The following is a 17,783-nucleotide window of genomic DNA, read 5'->3' as shown; positions in this document are numbered from 1 at the left end:
GTCTTTAGAAAAACTAAGTTTGGCTTATTGTGTAGGGCTTATCAGTTGGAGAAGTGGAAAAGATTTTGGGGTCGACCCGAGTGGCCTTGGAAATGAAATCTTAGTCTCATCATTGAAATGTCTCGTAACAACATGACTCTAGTTCTTTAGATTGTGCATGGCGCTTCCTTCTATGATGCTTAATTCTACTCGAGCGTCGTTACAATATTAAGGCAAGTCAGACACTTATTTTTCATCTGTCCATTTTCTTTTATTTGGGACCGTTGATTTACCTATTTTGCTCTGATATATAAAGATTATTTCACCTTCCTAGCCATATTTCAACTTTGTACAAATTGTATGTCTTGTCTTCTTTTATGAACCCTGATTGTTTTCCTCTTAAATCTGATGACTAGTGTTCTAACTATTTCTTTTTTTCTTTGAGTCGTGCATTTTCTCATTTCATCTGAATTCTCAAAATTGTTATTTGTTTTCATCATTTCATCGAGCTTTAGCTTTTTCAAGTGTCATTTCTCTCCTTGCTTACTGCTTGTTATTTCCCTTTATTTGCTTTTTTCATGACAGATGTGGGAGACGATCCTACAAATGTTCTAGAAATTTCTAGTGATGCTTCATCTTGCATTGAAATACAAAACCAAAAAATAACAAACGTCACATCTTTAGTAGTTAATCGATCCATTGCAAAACTCATTATTCTTTGTGACAGCTCTTGCTCCGATGGGAATTGTATCCAAAATGGCAGTGAGCCCTTGAGTTTCTATCCCGGTGGAAAAACAAAGGGTTATGTTGGCCTCGTCATTAGGGACACTAACGTTGACCCTTCTTCTCTTTGGCCTCGTATGAAGTCTTTAAAAGATGACTTAAGTCTCCTATTTTGAAAAAACTTGAGTTATGAAGGAGTAAGTCTTTAAAAGATGACTTAGTCTCCTTTTGGAAAAGTTTGAGTTATGAAGGAGTCAACCCTTGAGTAAGACTTACTGCCCCATAATAGAAAAGCCAATGCATTAATACACGTTCGGTTGTGGAAGTGGCCATTGCTCCCGAGGAAAATATCTTTAGGTAAGCCTTTATTATTCACAAAATATTTATGTTGACTGTCTTTTTATTTCATTTTTGTACCACCTTCCCAAGGATGTTTATCAAACACAACTAAATAGACTGTTAAATAAACAATAAAGTTGGTTCGGGAAAAGAAAAATCTATGGCAGGCCACAATCAGGCTCAGGCCAGCAGAAAAATGTATCTAAGACCAAGTTCAACCCCTAGACAAGGGTATGCCATGTTTTCTAAACTAATTAAATTTCATAAACTTGAATGTACATTACATAATAAATATATAAATATAATTTCTACAAATAGCTTAGCTCTCTCTCTTTTTTTATTGAATAGCTTAGCTCTCTATACTATAGACTAGAAACATCACAATGCATGCATATGATTCTTACACATACTAATTATCATCTCAAGATGAAATGGCCTACTTTTTCTCTCCTTTTTCCACCCACCAAATTGATAAAAACTGATATGTATGGGTCAAAAGTCAGGATCAAGAATAGTCGAAAACAAAAGCCCTTGTACAAACTCACTTCGCCTTGCTTTCTCAACTTTGTCTTTCTCACATAAAGGTGGTGAAACATCTCTGCAATAATATACAAGTATTTAAGATTACATATTATCAAAAGAGAGATAAAGTAGTTATATAAATTAAACATTTTAACAGAAATGCAGTTTCATAAAATGACTTGAGGAGACATATACCTAATAATGTCTGCAGTGTTTATTAAGCGCCAACTTTATTGTTAAACATGTTCTTTATGGATCTTTCATTGCTTCCTTAAAAATATTTTATCAAAAAGTTTATAAAAAGATTAAATTCTTCTACCTTAATATGGTAATCAATGTCTTGCATACACAACCAACATGGGTTTTAAACAAGAACAAATCAACAGAAGTTAATGAACGTCGCGCTCGAAAATACAAATGGCTCCTCTAAAAAATAGAAGAAACAAAAATAATTCATGAATCCCTGTGTTTTTTCAAGGACTTACATACACAACCAGGTTTTTACCTTATATCTGGCATTCATTCATTGCATCATTGCCTATATTACTAGATGGAACTCAGTTCCGAACGAATAACACACTTAAATTGCCTTTCAAGTTTATTTTTCAACTTTGCAGTGAAAGTTGCAAAGTTGCAATGCATATATATTAATAAAATTTAGAAAATTTAGATCAAGTCTAACTGTTTAGAGGGATGCTTTTAGTGTTTTAATGTAAAGCACCTTTCAAGATTACTGCTTCACAAAGTTAAAGGTGCTATCAGAGCCTCAGAGGTAAATCTTTTGGAACCAACAATCATCCATAAACTAAAAATCAATGCAATGGATCAAGCAAACTGCATGGACAATAAATTTTCCCAATCATCCACAAACTTCAATTGTCATAACCAAAAGTAAATTGTTGAAATTAAAATGAACTATGCCCTTACCAAACTTGACCAACAATATAAAGGATTTAACCCTATGAGTCGCCACTTTTAACCACCATTTCTAACTTGAAGATTAGTCTCATAGTTATGTGTAAGGATATTGAAAAAAAAGATACTAAAAGAGTGATAGAAATATCTTACCTTTCTAACAATGTATCATCAGAGTGTATTTCTTCAATGCTTGCTTCACTTGAAGAATCAGGCTGCACATTTCCATGTTCACCAGAAGCAGGTGAGCCACATACAAATGACAGAAATGGATCATAAGCCGCCTTGGAGGTTGTCATCACAGGCGAAGACAACCCGTCTGAAGAAGATTGCAAGTGTCCATTCCGTTCACCCTTTCTTGAAAACGAAAGTTTTGTGTACGAATCATGTTTATGATGGTATTTTGATTTGTAATCATTGTAATCAATAGTAAAGGAAGCACATAGTTGAATGAAAGACAAATGAAAAACAGACTAGTAAAACAAAACAACGTTTGGTTCTACAGTAAAAAACAAATTGATTTTAAGTGAATTGACACGGGTTAAAAGTGAGTAGAACGTTAATTGATTTATGTTTGGATAACTCAAAAGCTACAAATCCTAGCTTCAAGTAGGATCATTTCTAGAGGCAGAATCAATTCTACTTTAGAAAAACCAAACACCTCAAAATAAATTCTACACCTCTAGAATTGTTTTTGCCACTTCCAAAAGCTAAACCAAACATACACATTCGATAAAAGTAAAAGCATTTCTATGATAAAGTACAAAAAGGATATCTTAAACAAGTTTCCATGTTGAGCTGTTATATGCTCAACCAAATCTGATCCCACCCACACGCCACAAACTGGACAAAGCTGCATGAAGAAACCTGAGTGAGTATACACAAATAGTACTGCAAATGATAAGCTAGTCGAGAAATCAATTTCTATGGTATAAAAGAAATTGTACACACTCTTGAATTTCAAGGACTATTTGCAAGTTGTCATCATCAACTTCTAAATCTGCCAATGGAACCCTCAAATCCAGGTCATTTTAGCAAATTTTGTGATAATCAAAATTTTACTAAATAATTAAACCCTAAACCCTAATTTAATGAAGAATGAAAAAATGCTAAACTAATTAACGTGCGAGATGAATAAATTACCCCAGAGGTAGCATCAATTGGATGTTCCAAATCAATATGGCAACAAAGCTCTAGAATATCAAAATCATCCTCGCAAAATGGGCACGGGTAAAACGTTTTCAAGCCATAATCATCGTCGTCGTCTCTATTATCATCTTCAAAATCGATTAAGAGCTCTGTTTCAAATAATCGTAAAAAACATTTAGAGAAAAAGCTGGAACAAAATCGATTAAAAAAAAAAAAAAGCAGTTTGAATAAAATGAGGAAATGACCTAACTGAGATTTGAGCTTTGATTGGTAGGTATCGTTTTCCATTTGAGTAATGTGGAGAATTTAGGGTTGTGTTGAAGTGGTGGAAAGAGTGAGATGAAAATGAAAGGAATTTTGATAGAGAGTGAAGATGTGGAATGTGTTGTGAGATTGAAAGATGGAAGTGAAATGTGGTACGTGTTAATGGCAAAAGTAAGGAAAAAAAAAAGGAGGAGGAAAGTAGCGATGACTTTTGGGTTTGGGAGAGTTCTTAGTTGTTGCGTTGGAGACCGGATCCTTGGCCATTACGAAACCTAGTTCTTTTGCATTTACTTAAATAGCCTTCATAGTTGTGCATCTAAGATGGTCATAGGTGTGGGTTCATTTGTAAATATGGTTACCTAAATCAATTTTATTTTTTATTTTGATCCAATTTAATTATGTTTGAATTTTTCTCTAATTAATTCAATCAAATTTAAAAATATTTAATTTGGACGGTGGGTTTATGTTTTGAATTTGCAGAACAATAATATATAAAAGATGTTATGTATTTGTAAGTTTATCACTTTAACATTCAAGATGGTTAATGAGATAGATAGACTTTGCAAACGTATGATGTTGAAGGTCGTTGGATGAGTACCAACGGTCGAAATGATGATAGGATCTTGCTTTAGCATGGTGGTTCGGTGTGTATATTTTCACAAGTTTAATGAGTGTTTGGGCCTATATTAAGTCTTTGGATTAGAAATTAGTATAACACTACATAGTCCCTCAATCACGAGGATTTTTTTAAGGGCATAGTGTTTTTAAACTCTTGGAGCACTCTCATCGCCCTGTGATCGGTCACCATTTCTAATAGTATTTTGTCATTTATCCGACATGAATATGAGAGAATCGGTAACACTTTGTCTTGTCTTTTATTGTTTTTCAAGTATTATTACGTTTCGTATTTCCATTCGTGTGTTAGTGTTTTTAGTGGTTTATCTCTTTTGTCGCGTTTTATGTGTTTCCGTGGTAGTTCTACATGTTTCCATGTCCAGCCAAAAGCCCGAATGATTTATCCGAGAAGAATCAGAGTCCAAACCTTCCTATGAGTGAATTTTGAGCATTACAGAAGCCTGGCACGGGTGCCCGTGTCACCTGACACAACCCGTGTTGGCCACTGCGCGATATTGTGCCGTTTTTTCTCTAAAGAGTTGTTTTGTAATCCCGGGGGGAATTTTTGGTATTTGCTGCAACTGTAAGTGATCTGAGGCTATTTAGGCTACTTTTGGAGAAAGGAAAAGGAATGTTAATCATATGGAGAATTATAGAAGAAATAAGAAAGCTATCAAGGGTTTGGGAGAAAAGATATCTTCAAGAGCAATCGCGATTGAAGATCAACAAAATCCATTATTTGTGTGATGTCTAAGCTTTTTTCTGTATTTTCTTTGAATATTATGAGCGGCTAAATCCCCCAATGCTAGGGGGTGTCCCTGAATTGCTATTGTGATAAACCTAATTTCCATTGTTTTATGATATTGATGTTGTTATGAATCCAATTTATTGTGTAAAGTTCTTAACGCTTTTTCTATCGGACAAATAGACTTTGAATTATGATTAAAATTTAGGTCGGACAAACCACCTTATAGTTGTCTGCACAATAATACTACGGTGAAATTGCTTAGGAATAAGGATTCCATCGTAGTAACGGTTAGATTCTTGTTAAAAACTACATATTGCTTGAGGTTATCTTGAATGGCTAAGGAATAAGGATTAAAGATGAATATCAAAGGTTTTCGGCTAAGGAATTAGCGGAAACGGGATTCGGTAGTGGATCATTCTAACACATGTTTCATAAAATACGAATTAAAGGTTGTTACAAGAAAATTCATACATCTTGCCCTAACATACTTTCTCGTATCATTTAACAGTTCAATTTTACGTTTTGTTTTGATTTGTTGTTGTTTATCCTTATTTCACAACAATCACCAAAATCCCCATGTTCTTTTGTTCATTTGAGTAATTATAATAACTTATATTTTTCTACGCAGTCCTCGAGATCAATATTTGGGATTAACCCCTATTATTACTACATCAATGAAAATAGTACACTTGCTATTTTTCTGATCACCCTGTCACTAATTTCTTTATATGAGGATGACCATGCTCATTGTGCGAGTCCCTTAGTTAGGGTGAGTCCCTTAAAGTCATTTATAGAAAAAGGCGAATGGTTTACTAAAGAACACACATATTCATATGTGATGTTCAAAGACATCAAAATGCCAATCACTTCTAAAAGCTATAGCGTTTAGGTGGAAAAAGGCATGAGTGATATTTAATGCACTTTATGATGGCGTTTCTCGGGAAAACTGATTTGATTTACTTCTTACACGTGTCTTTCAGATGTGGACACTCTCCCACTTTCTGTGGTAGTTCCCTTATTAGTTTAGCGTGTAGTCGTGTATCTTTAGGCTTTCCTGTATTACTTCGTAAAACCCTTTCACCTTTCCTTTCCCATTTTTTTTCTTAAATAAACATTTATAGGTTAGACAATTTTTCTCCCAAGTCTCTGTTTTCATTTTGATCAAGGGGAAGAAAACAAAACATGTCCATGTCAAGGATATTATATCCCTGTATTTTAGTGAAGAAATTATCGATAAATATCTCCTCACAGTATAAGGTTTTCTACCACCAGTTGAGAGAGGGATGTGATCATGAAACCCTGCTTGAAGAAAAAGAGGGTGAATATGGATACCTCTGGCCGACCGTCTTCCCCCTATTTTTGTATTCATCTTCTTGTTATTTATGAACTGAAGGTTCTAATTCCCTTTACTTACTTTGAAGTAGTGTTTTTAACTGCTACTAATTTCGTTCACTCCCATGTTACTCTGAATGTATAGGGTATACTTAGGGCTTTCCAAATAGTTTGTTATAGTTTGGGATAAAATTCATTAGGATGAAATTCCTTCGTACCAATGGTTAAGTAACTTTGCACCCCTTTCATGGTAGTTGCCTGCTAAAACCCTTCACCAACCCTCATGAGGATTGGAAAGACAAGTTTGTAAGGATAAAGGATCAGGATAGTGATTTTTCGGTTATAGTGAGGGCGAATAGTGAACCCATTTTCCTTCTATGTTGGTCTTCGAATTCGTAGCTTACAGTAAGGATGAATCTATGTGTCCTTTCTTCCCTCGAACGAGAAGTGATTAAGGCTCTGGAGTGTCTCTGCCACCCTAATTCTAGTATCCTTATCAACCGAAATCATGAAGATGGTAATGGAATGGAGGAATATTTAGGTATGGAAAAATATTTTATGACCTAACTCTGGATGTCGTTGTATTTTAATGATGTCTGTTATCTATAAGTGAGATGATACGGGTCTCTCTCGAAGAGAAAATGGAGCAGTTGGTGAAGATGCACACGGCTCAGAAGCGGTTGATGCGTTCCTTTGCCCGAGACATGGAAGGTCCTAGGGAGGTGCGCAGGGTGAGACTTTGCGAACGGTTGAGATTCGCCTTCCCAAGGTTTTCAGGAGGGAAAAAGATCCTTTTATTTCTCCACACGAGTGTTCCTTATGGAATAACCATGCTTTTAATATAGTGGAATTCGTTGATCACCTCATTTCATTCCCTATGAACTTCCTTGAAGATTACCAGTTGCTTTCTAATATGTCCCTTGCCCAACTGTCTGATCTGGTGGAGACCTAACTCATGATGTTCTTTTTAGTGGAGAAACCATTGAGGGAGAAATATTCTTGCACCCCGGGGGTCTCTGGTATGGGGAGGTCAATGTCAAAAAGCTCACTCACGAAGACAGGGCAGTGATAAAACAGTTAAAGGATAAACGAGATGTCTCGAAGGCACTCGCCGAGGGGTAGCCACTCAGGTCCCCGCTCAGGTTGTAGAAATTGAGGGTTTGATGCAATCGCTTGGAAAAACTCGTGATACCTACAAGGGTTTGGAGGAGCAAATATATGTTCATCATTTTAAGGGATTGAAAAGGTAGATTGCCCTTCTTTATCCTAATATGGACTTAGTTCCATGGATCATTTCCATGTGGTTCGAGATGGACGACTAGTTTATAAAGAATGATTATTATTCCCATCTTTTTTGTTTGTATTTATTTTAATTGTATCTTATGCCCCTTCGGGGGCTTTTGTAATCATTGTGAATTGCGATGTCCCGTTGGAGAACCTTTGATATTAATTATTTTTATCATTATATGTTTATTTCTAACCCTTGCCAACAGGTGTGTGTGGTCGTGATTTCCCTGGCGGGATGCAAAGATACCCTTTTAAAGGACCTAACAATTGATCGTCTCATAAGCGGTGTAACACCCCAGTTTTCGATTAATTGTTTTTAAGTGATTTATTTATATTATGTATATTTTATTAAATTATCATGTGTTTAGTTGTGCCCTAAACAGGTCAACATCCTAAAACTATGAACTACTAATATCTTATTGTCAAGGTAAGGACCAAACTTACTAGTTGGAAAAGTAATCAATTATCCTTTACTGGCAGATTCACTTTGACAAAATCAGTTTGGGAGGCCCTTCCCACATCATGCTACGAGGGACTGTCAGCAAGTGAAATACGTGTGGTTGCAACTGCTTCCAACTAATGAAAGAAATTCCTTCTTTAATGTGCATATGCATGAATGAAAAAGCTTAATCTGAGAATGTAGGGTAGTGTTGTTGAGAACTGGTAAGCTACTTGGGCCACCACTTGTCATCAATTATGGTTTTGGGTAAATTAGAGGATATTCGTGCCATATTACTTTGCTCAGCGTAAGGTTAGTAACACATGTAATACCACAAATGTTGCATCTTGCACTAGGCCTGAGAAGGAGTGGATATGCCTTAATACTAATGGTGCCGTAGCTAGGAATGACGAAGCAGGATGCAGTGAGCTGTTGAGAAATAGTGAGGCCCACTGGATGGGAGATTTCGCCAAACACGTGTGAATGTTCAATGTCATAACTACATAGCTCTGGGGTGTTCAGGAAGGTTTACATTTGGCTCAAACAAAAGGTTACACATAAGTAGAAATCCAGGTGGATAACCATGAAGCTGCAAATATTATTAGGGGTAAGAAGATTAAGTTAAAGGATATGAACTTAATTCGCAATATCAACACCAGTGTGACTTCTTTTCGGGAGATTAAAGTGATTTAAATTCGAAGGAAGCTAATAAGAACGCGAATGTGTTGGCTAAATACAACTTAAGACTTCATAAAGGAGAGAAGATTGATTTCTCTAAGTGTCCAGATTTCTTGATTAGTGCAATAATTACAGATGCAAGTAGTATTGGTTGACTAGTATCTTTTATGTCCTAGACTTTTTGCCTTCCTTAAGTGCAATCAGGGCCGTCCCGAACAATTTGGAGGCCCTGTTCTATTTAAAAATTAGGCCTTTAATAAATTAAAACACAATAAATTAAAAAAATATTTCCATTTTAATTGTAAATAAAATTAAATATATGAAGACAAATTATATAGAAATATTCTTTAGAAATTTGACTTATCAAAGTTTAGTTTTTTTTTAAAAAAATTCTACTCAATTATAGATTTATAGAAAAGTTCATACCCTTTAATAAAAAGAAATGATTCTTTGAGCAATTTCTACAATATTAATAATGAAGTGTTTTATTTAATAAACAAAAAAAGTAAAATTACAAATTTTCAAAGTCTCACAACTACTATGTTAAATTTATTAAAATGTCGATTGACAATAATAGAAAAAATATAAATATTTTCAAATTTACATTTTTAAAAATTTTCATACATCTATAAAACCCTTGAAATTTTAAAATTTTAGATTTTAGATTTGATTGCATGTGAACAAGAGACTATGAAACTTACACAATCTATAAATATAGAGTGCTACAGTAAAATGAAAAATTAAATTATAGAAAAATTGCTAAAAAGAATAAACTAAAATAAATTTAAAAAATCTTAATAACTAGTAAGAAAGGAAAGCATTGATTAAAATATTAAAAAGGTTTTCATGTGGAAGCCATGTTGATTAAAATTCATAATATATAGCAATAAAAGTAATAACTGACCTATAGAGTAACTAGGGATGGGAATAGGCCAGGCCGGCCTACAGGGGCCTATAGCCTAGCCTACTTAAGGCCAGGCCAGGCCGGGCCTATTTGATAAAAAGGCCAGGCTTGAACTTTTTTAAAAGCCTATTTAATAAAACAGGTCAGGCCTAGGCTATTAAAAAAGCCTATAAAGCCTTGTAGGTCGGCCTATATTTTCATATATATTAAAATGAGTCTAAATAGGTTGGCCTATATATGCATATATATTAGAAAAAGTGTCAAATAGATTGGTCTATATATGCATATATTGGAAAAAATGCTAAATAGGTCGGTCTAAATGTTCATATATATGCGACCTATAAGGCTTCTTAAGTAATATGAATTAATTGAAAACATTAATAAGAAAGAGGCTTTTAAATAGGCTTTCAGGCTAGGCCAGGCTTTTAAAAAGGCCAGGCCAGACTGAAAAAACGAGCCTATAGTAGGCCATAGGCCAGGCTCAGGCCTTGTAAGTTTATCGTAGGCCAGGCCCAGGCCTTATAAAGGCTAGCCTAGCCTAGCCTATTCCCACCCCTAAGAGTGACCCAGTATAAAATGTTAAAATGCTGCTACTTATGGATCGAACCAGGTACTTCTGTTACAAAAAACTAGTTACAACCGCCCGGTCATAGAACAACAGATGTATTGATTTTGAACCTGTATTATATACTACTTAGTGTTATATTTATATTAGGCTTGAGGCCCTTAAAAGTCGGAGACCCTGTGCGGTAACACTTCTCGCACACCCACAGGCCGACCCTGAGTGAAATATATATATATATATATATATATGTTAAAATTTCAATTTGCCTTTCAAGAATGTCTAGGAACTATAGCAAATATTAGAAAGAGATTAATGATAGGGTACTCTCTCAATTATAATATTTTAAAGTCCTATATCATACAACTAATTTAAAATTTAATTTATGCACCATCATTTTTCCATTAGAAATGGAGAGATAACCCGTATGATTTTTTAATTTTTATTTTTGCTTAAAACATTAATCTGACACGGTAAATATTGAATTTTGATTGGTTGTCAATGTCTAAATCGTTTTTTATACAAACGGGTAAATCGTTTTACAACCCTCTTTAAACTCAAAAATAAATTAGCAGTAATTACATTTACAAAAACTGTAATTAAATTAAATAAAATAAGTAAAAGAAATGAAAAGGAAAAAAAAAGAAGAAACGTTTACCGGTTCCTCTTTCTTCTCGAGTAAGGGAAGAAAATCCCGAGGCTAAATTACCAAAAAACCCTTCCCACAATTCCTAAACCCAAAAACAGAACCTTCACCCATAGCTATGGCGTAGTTGAATTCCAGTTCCCAATTCCAATTTCCACACCGTTTCTCAGAACCAATCCACTCTCACAAACCATTTCAGAACCAAACCATTTCATCAACCCGATTTCAATTCAATGGCGACGAGAAACCGAACTGTAGAGTTCAGAAAGTACAGAGACACCGTCAAAAGCTTACGCACTCCTCTTTCTTCATCAGCTTCCGCTTCTTCCGGTGGTCCTGTCATCGAAATGGTTAACACTTCGCTTCTTCGTTCCAATAATGGATCTTCTTATACTCCTCTCAGTACGCAAGACCCTGGTCCATCCTCCTCTAGGTTTTCCCTTTCTCCTTTATACTCTTCTTTTTCAATTCCATGCATTATAGCGATCGCAGCGATGCAAATTTTAATAGTATTAGAGTTTGATACAATAATTAAGTTTTAGCAATCTATAACCTAACACGCGAAAGGCATTGCGGTTAATTATCAATTATTGTGTTTTGGTGTGTTAGTGATGCGTTTACTGTGGGTATGCCGCCAGATTGGGTGGATGATTCTGAAGAAATAGCTACGAATATACAACGGGCGAAGGTTAAAATGTCTGAGTTAACTAAAGCTCATGCAAAGGCTTTAATGCCTTCTTTTGGCGATGGTAAAGACGATCAGCGGCAGATTGAGACTCTAACTCGGGAAATTACGGCTCTCATTAGAAAGTCTGAAGTGAGGCTGAAAAAACTTTCTGCTGGTAGAGGATCTTCTGAGGAATCTAATGTCAGAAAAAATGTGCAGGTAATTGTAGAAAAGTCGTATGTAGTGCATACTACCTCTGAAAAAAGCCGTATCCGTGTCTGACACCTGAACCGACACTTGTGATTACGTATAATTTATTTTATTCATTTTTTCAAATTATTACCAATCAGTGTCGGGGTCATGTTCGGAGTTTATGTGCTTCATAGATATATAAGTTATTGTTGAAAGGTTATCTTTAATTCCACTATGAATAACTGGGGTTATTGGTGAACTATAGCTTTAGTCTCCCTTTCCCTTCAAATCCCAAACCTTGTTTTTTCTCGTTCCTCGTTGTTTTTCATTTATTATTTATATTAATTTCTATCCTGTCTTCATTTGGCTTTTTCATTTCTTTTAGTTTCACTTAACTGATTTTCTGTTGTTCCTTTCATCAGCGTTCACTTGCTACAGACCTTCAGAGCCTGTCAATGGACCTCCGGCGGAAGCAGTCAGCATATTTGAAACGTTTGCAGAAACAACAAGAGGTTGCAACTATTCATGTGTAGCCAATTTTTCAATTCCAAATTCTTTCATATCATCCTCCCACATTTTTACTGTTCCTTATTCTTTACTATTGTTTACCAATTTACGTTTATTAAATTGTTTCTGTTTTTTTAATCACTTGCCCTATTCCCAATCCTCGAGTCCTCAGTGCCTCAAACTACGCCTGTTTTTATTTTATATCATGTCACTTACTTCTATATTTGGTTGTAATCACACAGGGTTATGACGGGATTGACTTGGAGATAAACTTTAACGGGAGTAAATCTGGATTGCAGGATGATGGATTCGATGATGTGGTATGTTGTTTATTGTAATTATTCTTTTTAGCTAGACACTATTATTTTAAGATATCTCAGTCTTTGTAACTAATGGAATAAATAAGTAACTTTTGATGATTTTTCTTCCCAACCAAAGCAAAGTTGTAATGGTTAAGCTGCAAGATTTTAGTTCAAACTTTGGTAGTTTCTTGTTTTGACCCCTTACATTCCATTAATTGCAAAAGTTGAGGGTGGGGGTGCTGGGGCTGGGGCACGGTATAGGACTTTAGAAAAATATAAATTTCAAATTAATGTTAGTATAGTAGATTTTTATACTTGACTTTGGGACTAATTATGTTATGCCGGCTTTTGAAATCACAGTTCTGAAATATAACGATGTTATATATGGTTGTCAAGATCTCGATCTAGATCTTAAAATCTTAAGATTTTGCGATCTCACTCATCCCCAACGACCTCGATGTTAAGTAGAATGTAGCCAAATTGTGATAAAAAATCATAAAATCATTGATTTTGTGAGATCTTTGCTAGTTCCGGTCATGATCGGCCGTTTTCCGACCACCACCATTAAAAGGTGAAAAGAATGACAACATGCAGAGTCATAAATTATGTTATGCCGGATTTTGAAATCACAATTCTGAAATATAACGATGTTATATATGGTTGTCATCAAGATCTCGATCTAGATCTTAAAATCTTAAGATTTTGCGATCTCACTCATCCCCAACGACCCCGATGTTAAGTAGAATGTAGCCAAATTGTGAAAAAAAAAAATCATAAAATCATTGATTTTGTGAGATCTTTGCCAGTTCCGGTCATGATCGGCCGTTTTCTGACCACCACCATTAAAAGGTGAAAAGAATGACAACATGCAGAGTCACAAAGTTACGGATCGATAGGGATGAATGCATGCCTTTTGAAATGATGAGATTTTAGATTTACGGTTTAGAGAATAAACATTTCACGTGTAGGGTTTGTTTTAACTGATTGACTTATGATAATCCTAGTAATTGACCAAATAAGTCCTTAATGTCTTAACAAATGTTCCATGTGATAGTAATAAAGTATAAAAACTTGATCATACATGTCTAAAAAATATGAAAAAGAGTCACTTTCTCACGAATACACTTGCCTACTAACATATATGATGTAAAATACTTTAAATATATACCATTATTCTTTTTTTCATTTTAGTAGGAACTTATGATTTTTGTTACGATCTTATGTTTTAAGATCTTGTTACCTCCTCTTGATCAAACAAAAATAATTGGGTAGGATCTTCCGATCTTAGCTACGATTTTATATTTTACGATCTAGCTATTCTCTCCTGATCTTATGTAAGATCTCGATCTTGGCAACCTTTATATCATTATATACAGCACATAACCATATAACAATAGTTTTAATAATGGCTAAATAACAAATAAGGTGCATATTTTTATGTCATGATTTTTTGCATTTTTCTAGCTTTGTCGTGCTTTTTTTTAGCTCATGAATGCAATGACGTTTCTTTATTTTCCTCTCTTTCTCCTCTCTCGCCGTTTCCTCTGGTTAGGTGGATTAGATATCCTCGAGAGTCAAGAACCTTCTATTCATGAGTTTTTCTTGCTTTGCTGTGGGTTTTAGACACTTGACGCACTTGCTCAAAATGTTTTCCGTGTTTATTTTTTGATTTTTTGTGGAGCAACTTCTTTCGTCTTACAGCCACCAGTCCACCGTATGCATATTTATTCTCAACTTGCAATTTGACCACCATATGCAGGTGGTCAGTGACAATGGCGTTTTCAGAAACAGTGAACACGACTTTTATCATTTTAAAAAATACTGGTTTTGTATTCTGAAATTCACAATGAGACAGCTAGGCAAACATATATTTTTTACAGTAATTTATTTTAAAGATGAGAATAGGAAATGGAAAAGGTAAACATGACCTTATTGTTTTCCTATATTTTTATCTATACACAGTTGTCGGTTCGTGGTTGATGTTCTCTTCGAGTTTGTGCTTGAACCTTTGGCTACGAGCTTGTGACCCATAATTTTTTTTGGCTTAAACCTGCAATCTCTCCTCTCTTTTTTTTTTTCTTTTTGGGTTGAACACCCAACTTTCTTAACTATTCTGAGGTTTTTTAACTATGTCATTAATTTCGGAAAGCAACGTGAAGCGAAACTCCAAAACTGCTAAATCAGTATAGCGGATAGCAGGATAACTGCGAAATCGGTATAGCGGATAGCAGGATATCTGCCATTGCAAAGACTAGAAACAGTATACAAACTAAACATAAATCTCAACAGGATACATAAATACTACAAAATTGCGAAATACGCAATAAAAGGGGTAACTATATTTAATAATTATAATTAACATTTGTCATTTGTCACTAACATTAAGAATTAAAACTAATATAACTTAACCACTAATTGAAGTTCTAAAGTTAATCAAAAAAGGTCAACACCTGAAAACAGTGGAAACCCGAAGAACATATGGTTTTGCAGAAACCAGAAGAGTCGATGTTATTCTCACTTCACATAAAACAGAAGGAGAAAACCAAAAAAAGAGAAAATGAGAAGAATGAAGAAGAGGGATTTGCTCGATGAGAAGGCAATCAGGTTACTTATAATAAAACAGAAGGACCAATACACCCTTAAAAAAGAAGCTGAACAATTAAAACAGAGGGGGTAATTGAGTGCTTTCGCCCGCCTAACCTAAATGCCAACATAAATGCACGAGTATATTGCAATTTGGCTCTGATTCGCGGCCACGACTGCCACACTTGTTGAACACAGATTGCTGACCAAACGCATCACTCTCGACGCCGACTTTGCTCCACGGTCGTGCGCTAAAGCAACACGATTGGTATCACAGTTTGTTAAACTTAGAAGTTGGCGTTGTTCCGGGCTTCACTTAATTGTTTTCTACCGATTCTTTGGTTTTTCTGGTCTACACTCTTCTTGCATTTTGTTTTCATAATTGCTATTCAATCAATAAAAAGTATTAATAATACCATAGTTATGCATTAAATATTTTAATTTTACTTGAATTTTAGGGATATTACTGCTGCTATTGGTTAAACATATTATCATATTTTCAATTAAATAACAATCCTATATTTTTGGAAGGATTTATTCAGAAGATTAGACAGTTTATGTGAAAGGAGAAACCCTTGGAGGATAATTATTTCTCCTTTTCTGTTCAGATTTTCATTCTTCAGTAACAGATTATTAATTATTATCCTATTCAATTCTGATTTGTGTGATTCATTAGTTTACCATACTGTTTTTAGTGTAATCGTATTCCATTCTTCGTTAAAATGCCTTCTCCTTTAATAACAGATTTTCATTTTCAGTAACAGACTAGTCATATTATAATTCTATTTATTCTAATTTCTACTTTGTTAAAATACATTTTTTCGTTTTTCTCATTCTCTGGTTAGTTTACCAAACTGTTTTAGTGTTATCATATTCAATCATCAATAAAATCCAGTTGTTGCTATTAAATCCAGTTATGTACCTGTTTCTATTACACATCATGTAGGCATTTTCAAGAGGGGATTAATGTGATTCATTACAGTTTTTTTAGTAAGGGTTTGGTTTCTTAAGCCAACTGTTTCTATCCTTAGCATGAAATGCTAATGAAATATATATTTTTCATTCTGTTTCAAATCCTGATGAAGTTGTATATAAAGAAAAAGATGACAATATTTGATTGGTTTCAGGGTTTTAGTGAAGCGCAAATGACAAAGCTAAAGAAAAACGAGCACATCTCAGCGGAAAGAGAAAGAGAAATTGATCAGGTAATTTGAAGGAACTGTTTTATTGCTTGTAGACAAACCACTGCGTGTATCTTGTCTGACCATGTGAAATTTACTGTAGGTCGCTAGTTCAGTCCACGAACTTGCTCAGATCATGAAGGATCTCTCTGTCCTTGTAATAGACCAGGTTACTGCCCCGCTCTTTATAATTTGTTTTGGAGAATCAGAAAATTATCATTAATTAAAGTGATGACAATGATCATTTTACAACTGTCCTCGATGGTTTGAACTCTGTCCCTTGAGTTGAAATTCTGGGACAATTGCCCAACCCTCGTTATTGTAAAACAAAATGGATTTATTATTTTAGTGAAAGGTAACTCAAGAAGCTGATATTCATGCAGGGAACAATTGTAGATAGAATCGACTACAACATTCAGAGCGTTGCTACAACTGTCGAGGAGGGCTTTAAGCAGTTACAAAAGGTTCTGTTTTCTCTTACATTCTGAAATTATTACTAATACATAAGGTTTTGCTTATTCTTTGTGAGTTGGTGCATTTATGGACCTTTGTTTTTGAATTTTTTAGCTGCTTAAAGCACAGTATCATTTTGTAAACCATTTTACTTTTACAGGCGGAAAGAACACAGAAAAAAGGAGGGATGATTACATGTGCAACTGTGCTTGTTATAATGTGCTTTGTCATGCTAGTTCTGTTGATAATCAAGGAGATAATTTTCTAGCCACAGTAATTACCCGCATTACATTCCATCTTACATTAGAGCTAATTCATTTTCCTGGTGTCGATGTAAATCGGCTTCTGGTTGAAGACTGTTTAGGTTCAGCGCTTCGAGTACTGGAATCCCTAGGGCCCCTTACAAAAAATTAGCCATTATTGAATTTCAATGGTATCAGGGGACGGCAATGTACCAAACTACTTGCAAACATATAATGTACCCACAAAATAGATTGTTGCATTTTAGGTGCCTGAGATTTTATAGATACATTTGTACATAATTTAGTTTTATCATATCAAGTTAATTTAAATAGCAATTTTTTCAGAGTGCCACATCGAAGAGCCATCGTTTTCTTTTTAGCACTTAACTAAACTACGATGTTCATACTCCTTTACAAGATAAATTTCTATTTAATATACACAAAAAATATTAATAAATTTTCAAATTTAGAAGTAATTAGCAGTTATTGATAAGCATTTGTGAGGTTTGCTGTTTTTAATGCATTCACGGGGAATATCTACCTTTGTCCTTTTT

General features: G+C 34.6%; 2 protein-coding genes across 6 annotated transcripts; one reads left to right on the top strand and one right to left on the bottom strand.

The window, feature by feature from the left end:
* Positions 1 to 629: 629 nt before the first annotated feature.
* Positions 630 to 4,055, bottom strand: LOC131612971 (protein DEHYDRATION-INDUCED 19 homolog 5-like). 4 transcript variants are annotated; one of them, XR_009287519.1, is made up of 6 exons: positions 3,873 to 4,055; positions 3,622 to 3,776; positions 3,254 to 3,331; positions 2,632 to 2,897; positions 2,285 to 2,397; positions 630 to 1,639 (listed from the first exon to the last, which is right to left on the bottom strand). XR_009287519.1 is itself a non-coding variant. In XM_058884705.1 (5 exons), the coding sequence occupies exons 1-5, from the start codon at positions 3,913 to 3,915 to the stop codon at positions 1,534 to 1,536; spliced, it is 648 nt and encodes a 215-aa protein (XP_058740688.1). In that variant the 5' UTR covers positions 3,916 to 4,055; the 3' UTR covers positions 663 to 1,533. The 4 variants fall into 4 exon arrangements, 1 of the variants encoding a protein (XP_058740688.1); XR_009287520.1 differs by lacking the exon at positions 2,285 to 2,397 and adding an exon at positions 1,759 to 1,833 and having other exon boundaries at positions 1,506 to 1,639; XM_058884705.1 differs by lacking the exon at positions 2,285 to 2,397 and having other exon boundaries at positions 663 to 1,639.
* A 7,058-nt stretch (positions 4,056 to 11,113) lies between these two features.
* LOC131610812 (syntaxin-42-like) lies at positions 11,114 to 17,581 on the top strand. 2 transcript variants are annotated; one of them, XM_058882861.1, is made up of 8 exons: positions 11,114 to 11,535; positions 11,712 to 11,988; positions 12,384 to 12,473; positions 12,711 to 12,788; positions 16,481 to 16,558; positions 16,638 to 16,703; positions 16,918 to 16,998; positions 17,148 to 17,581. In XM_058882861.1, the coding sequence occupies exons 1-8, from the start codon at positions 11,336 to 11,338 to the stop codon at positions 17,253 to 17,255; spliced, it is 978 nt and encodes a 325-aa protein (XP_058738844.1). In that variant the 5' UTR covers positions 11,114 to 11,335; the 3' UTR covers positions 17,256 to 17,581. The 2 variants fall into 2 exon arrangements, with proteins under 2 accessions (XP_058738844.1, XP_058738845.1); XM_058882862.1 differs by having other exon boundaries at positions 11,332 to 11,535; positions 11,741 to 11,988.
* The last annotated feature ends 202 nt before the right edge of the window (positions 17,582 to 17,783 follow it).

This window comes from Vicia villosa, linkage group LG6 (genome assembly GCF_029867415.1).
Source record: "Vicia villosa cultivar HV-30 ecotype Madison, WI linkage group LG6, Vvil1.0, whole genome shotgun sequence".
In the NCBI taxonomy this organism is placed as follows: domain Eukaryota; kingdom Viridiplantae; phylum Streptophyta; class Magnoliopsida; order Fabales; family Fabaceae; genus Vicia; species Vicia villosa.
The sequence above is the reverse complement of the archived record's forward strand: the minus strand, read 5'-3'. Positions and strand labels throughout refer to the sequence as shown.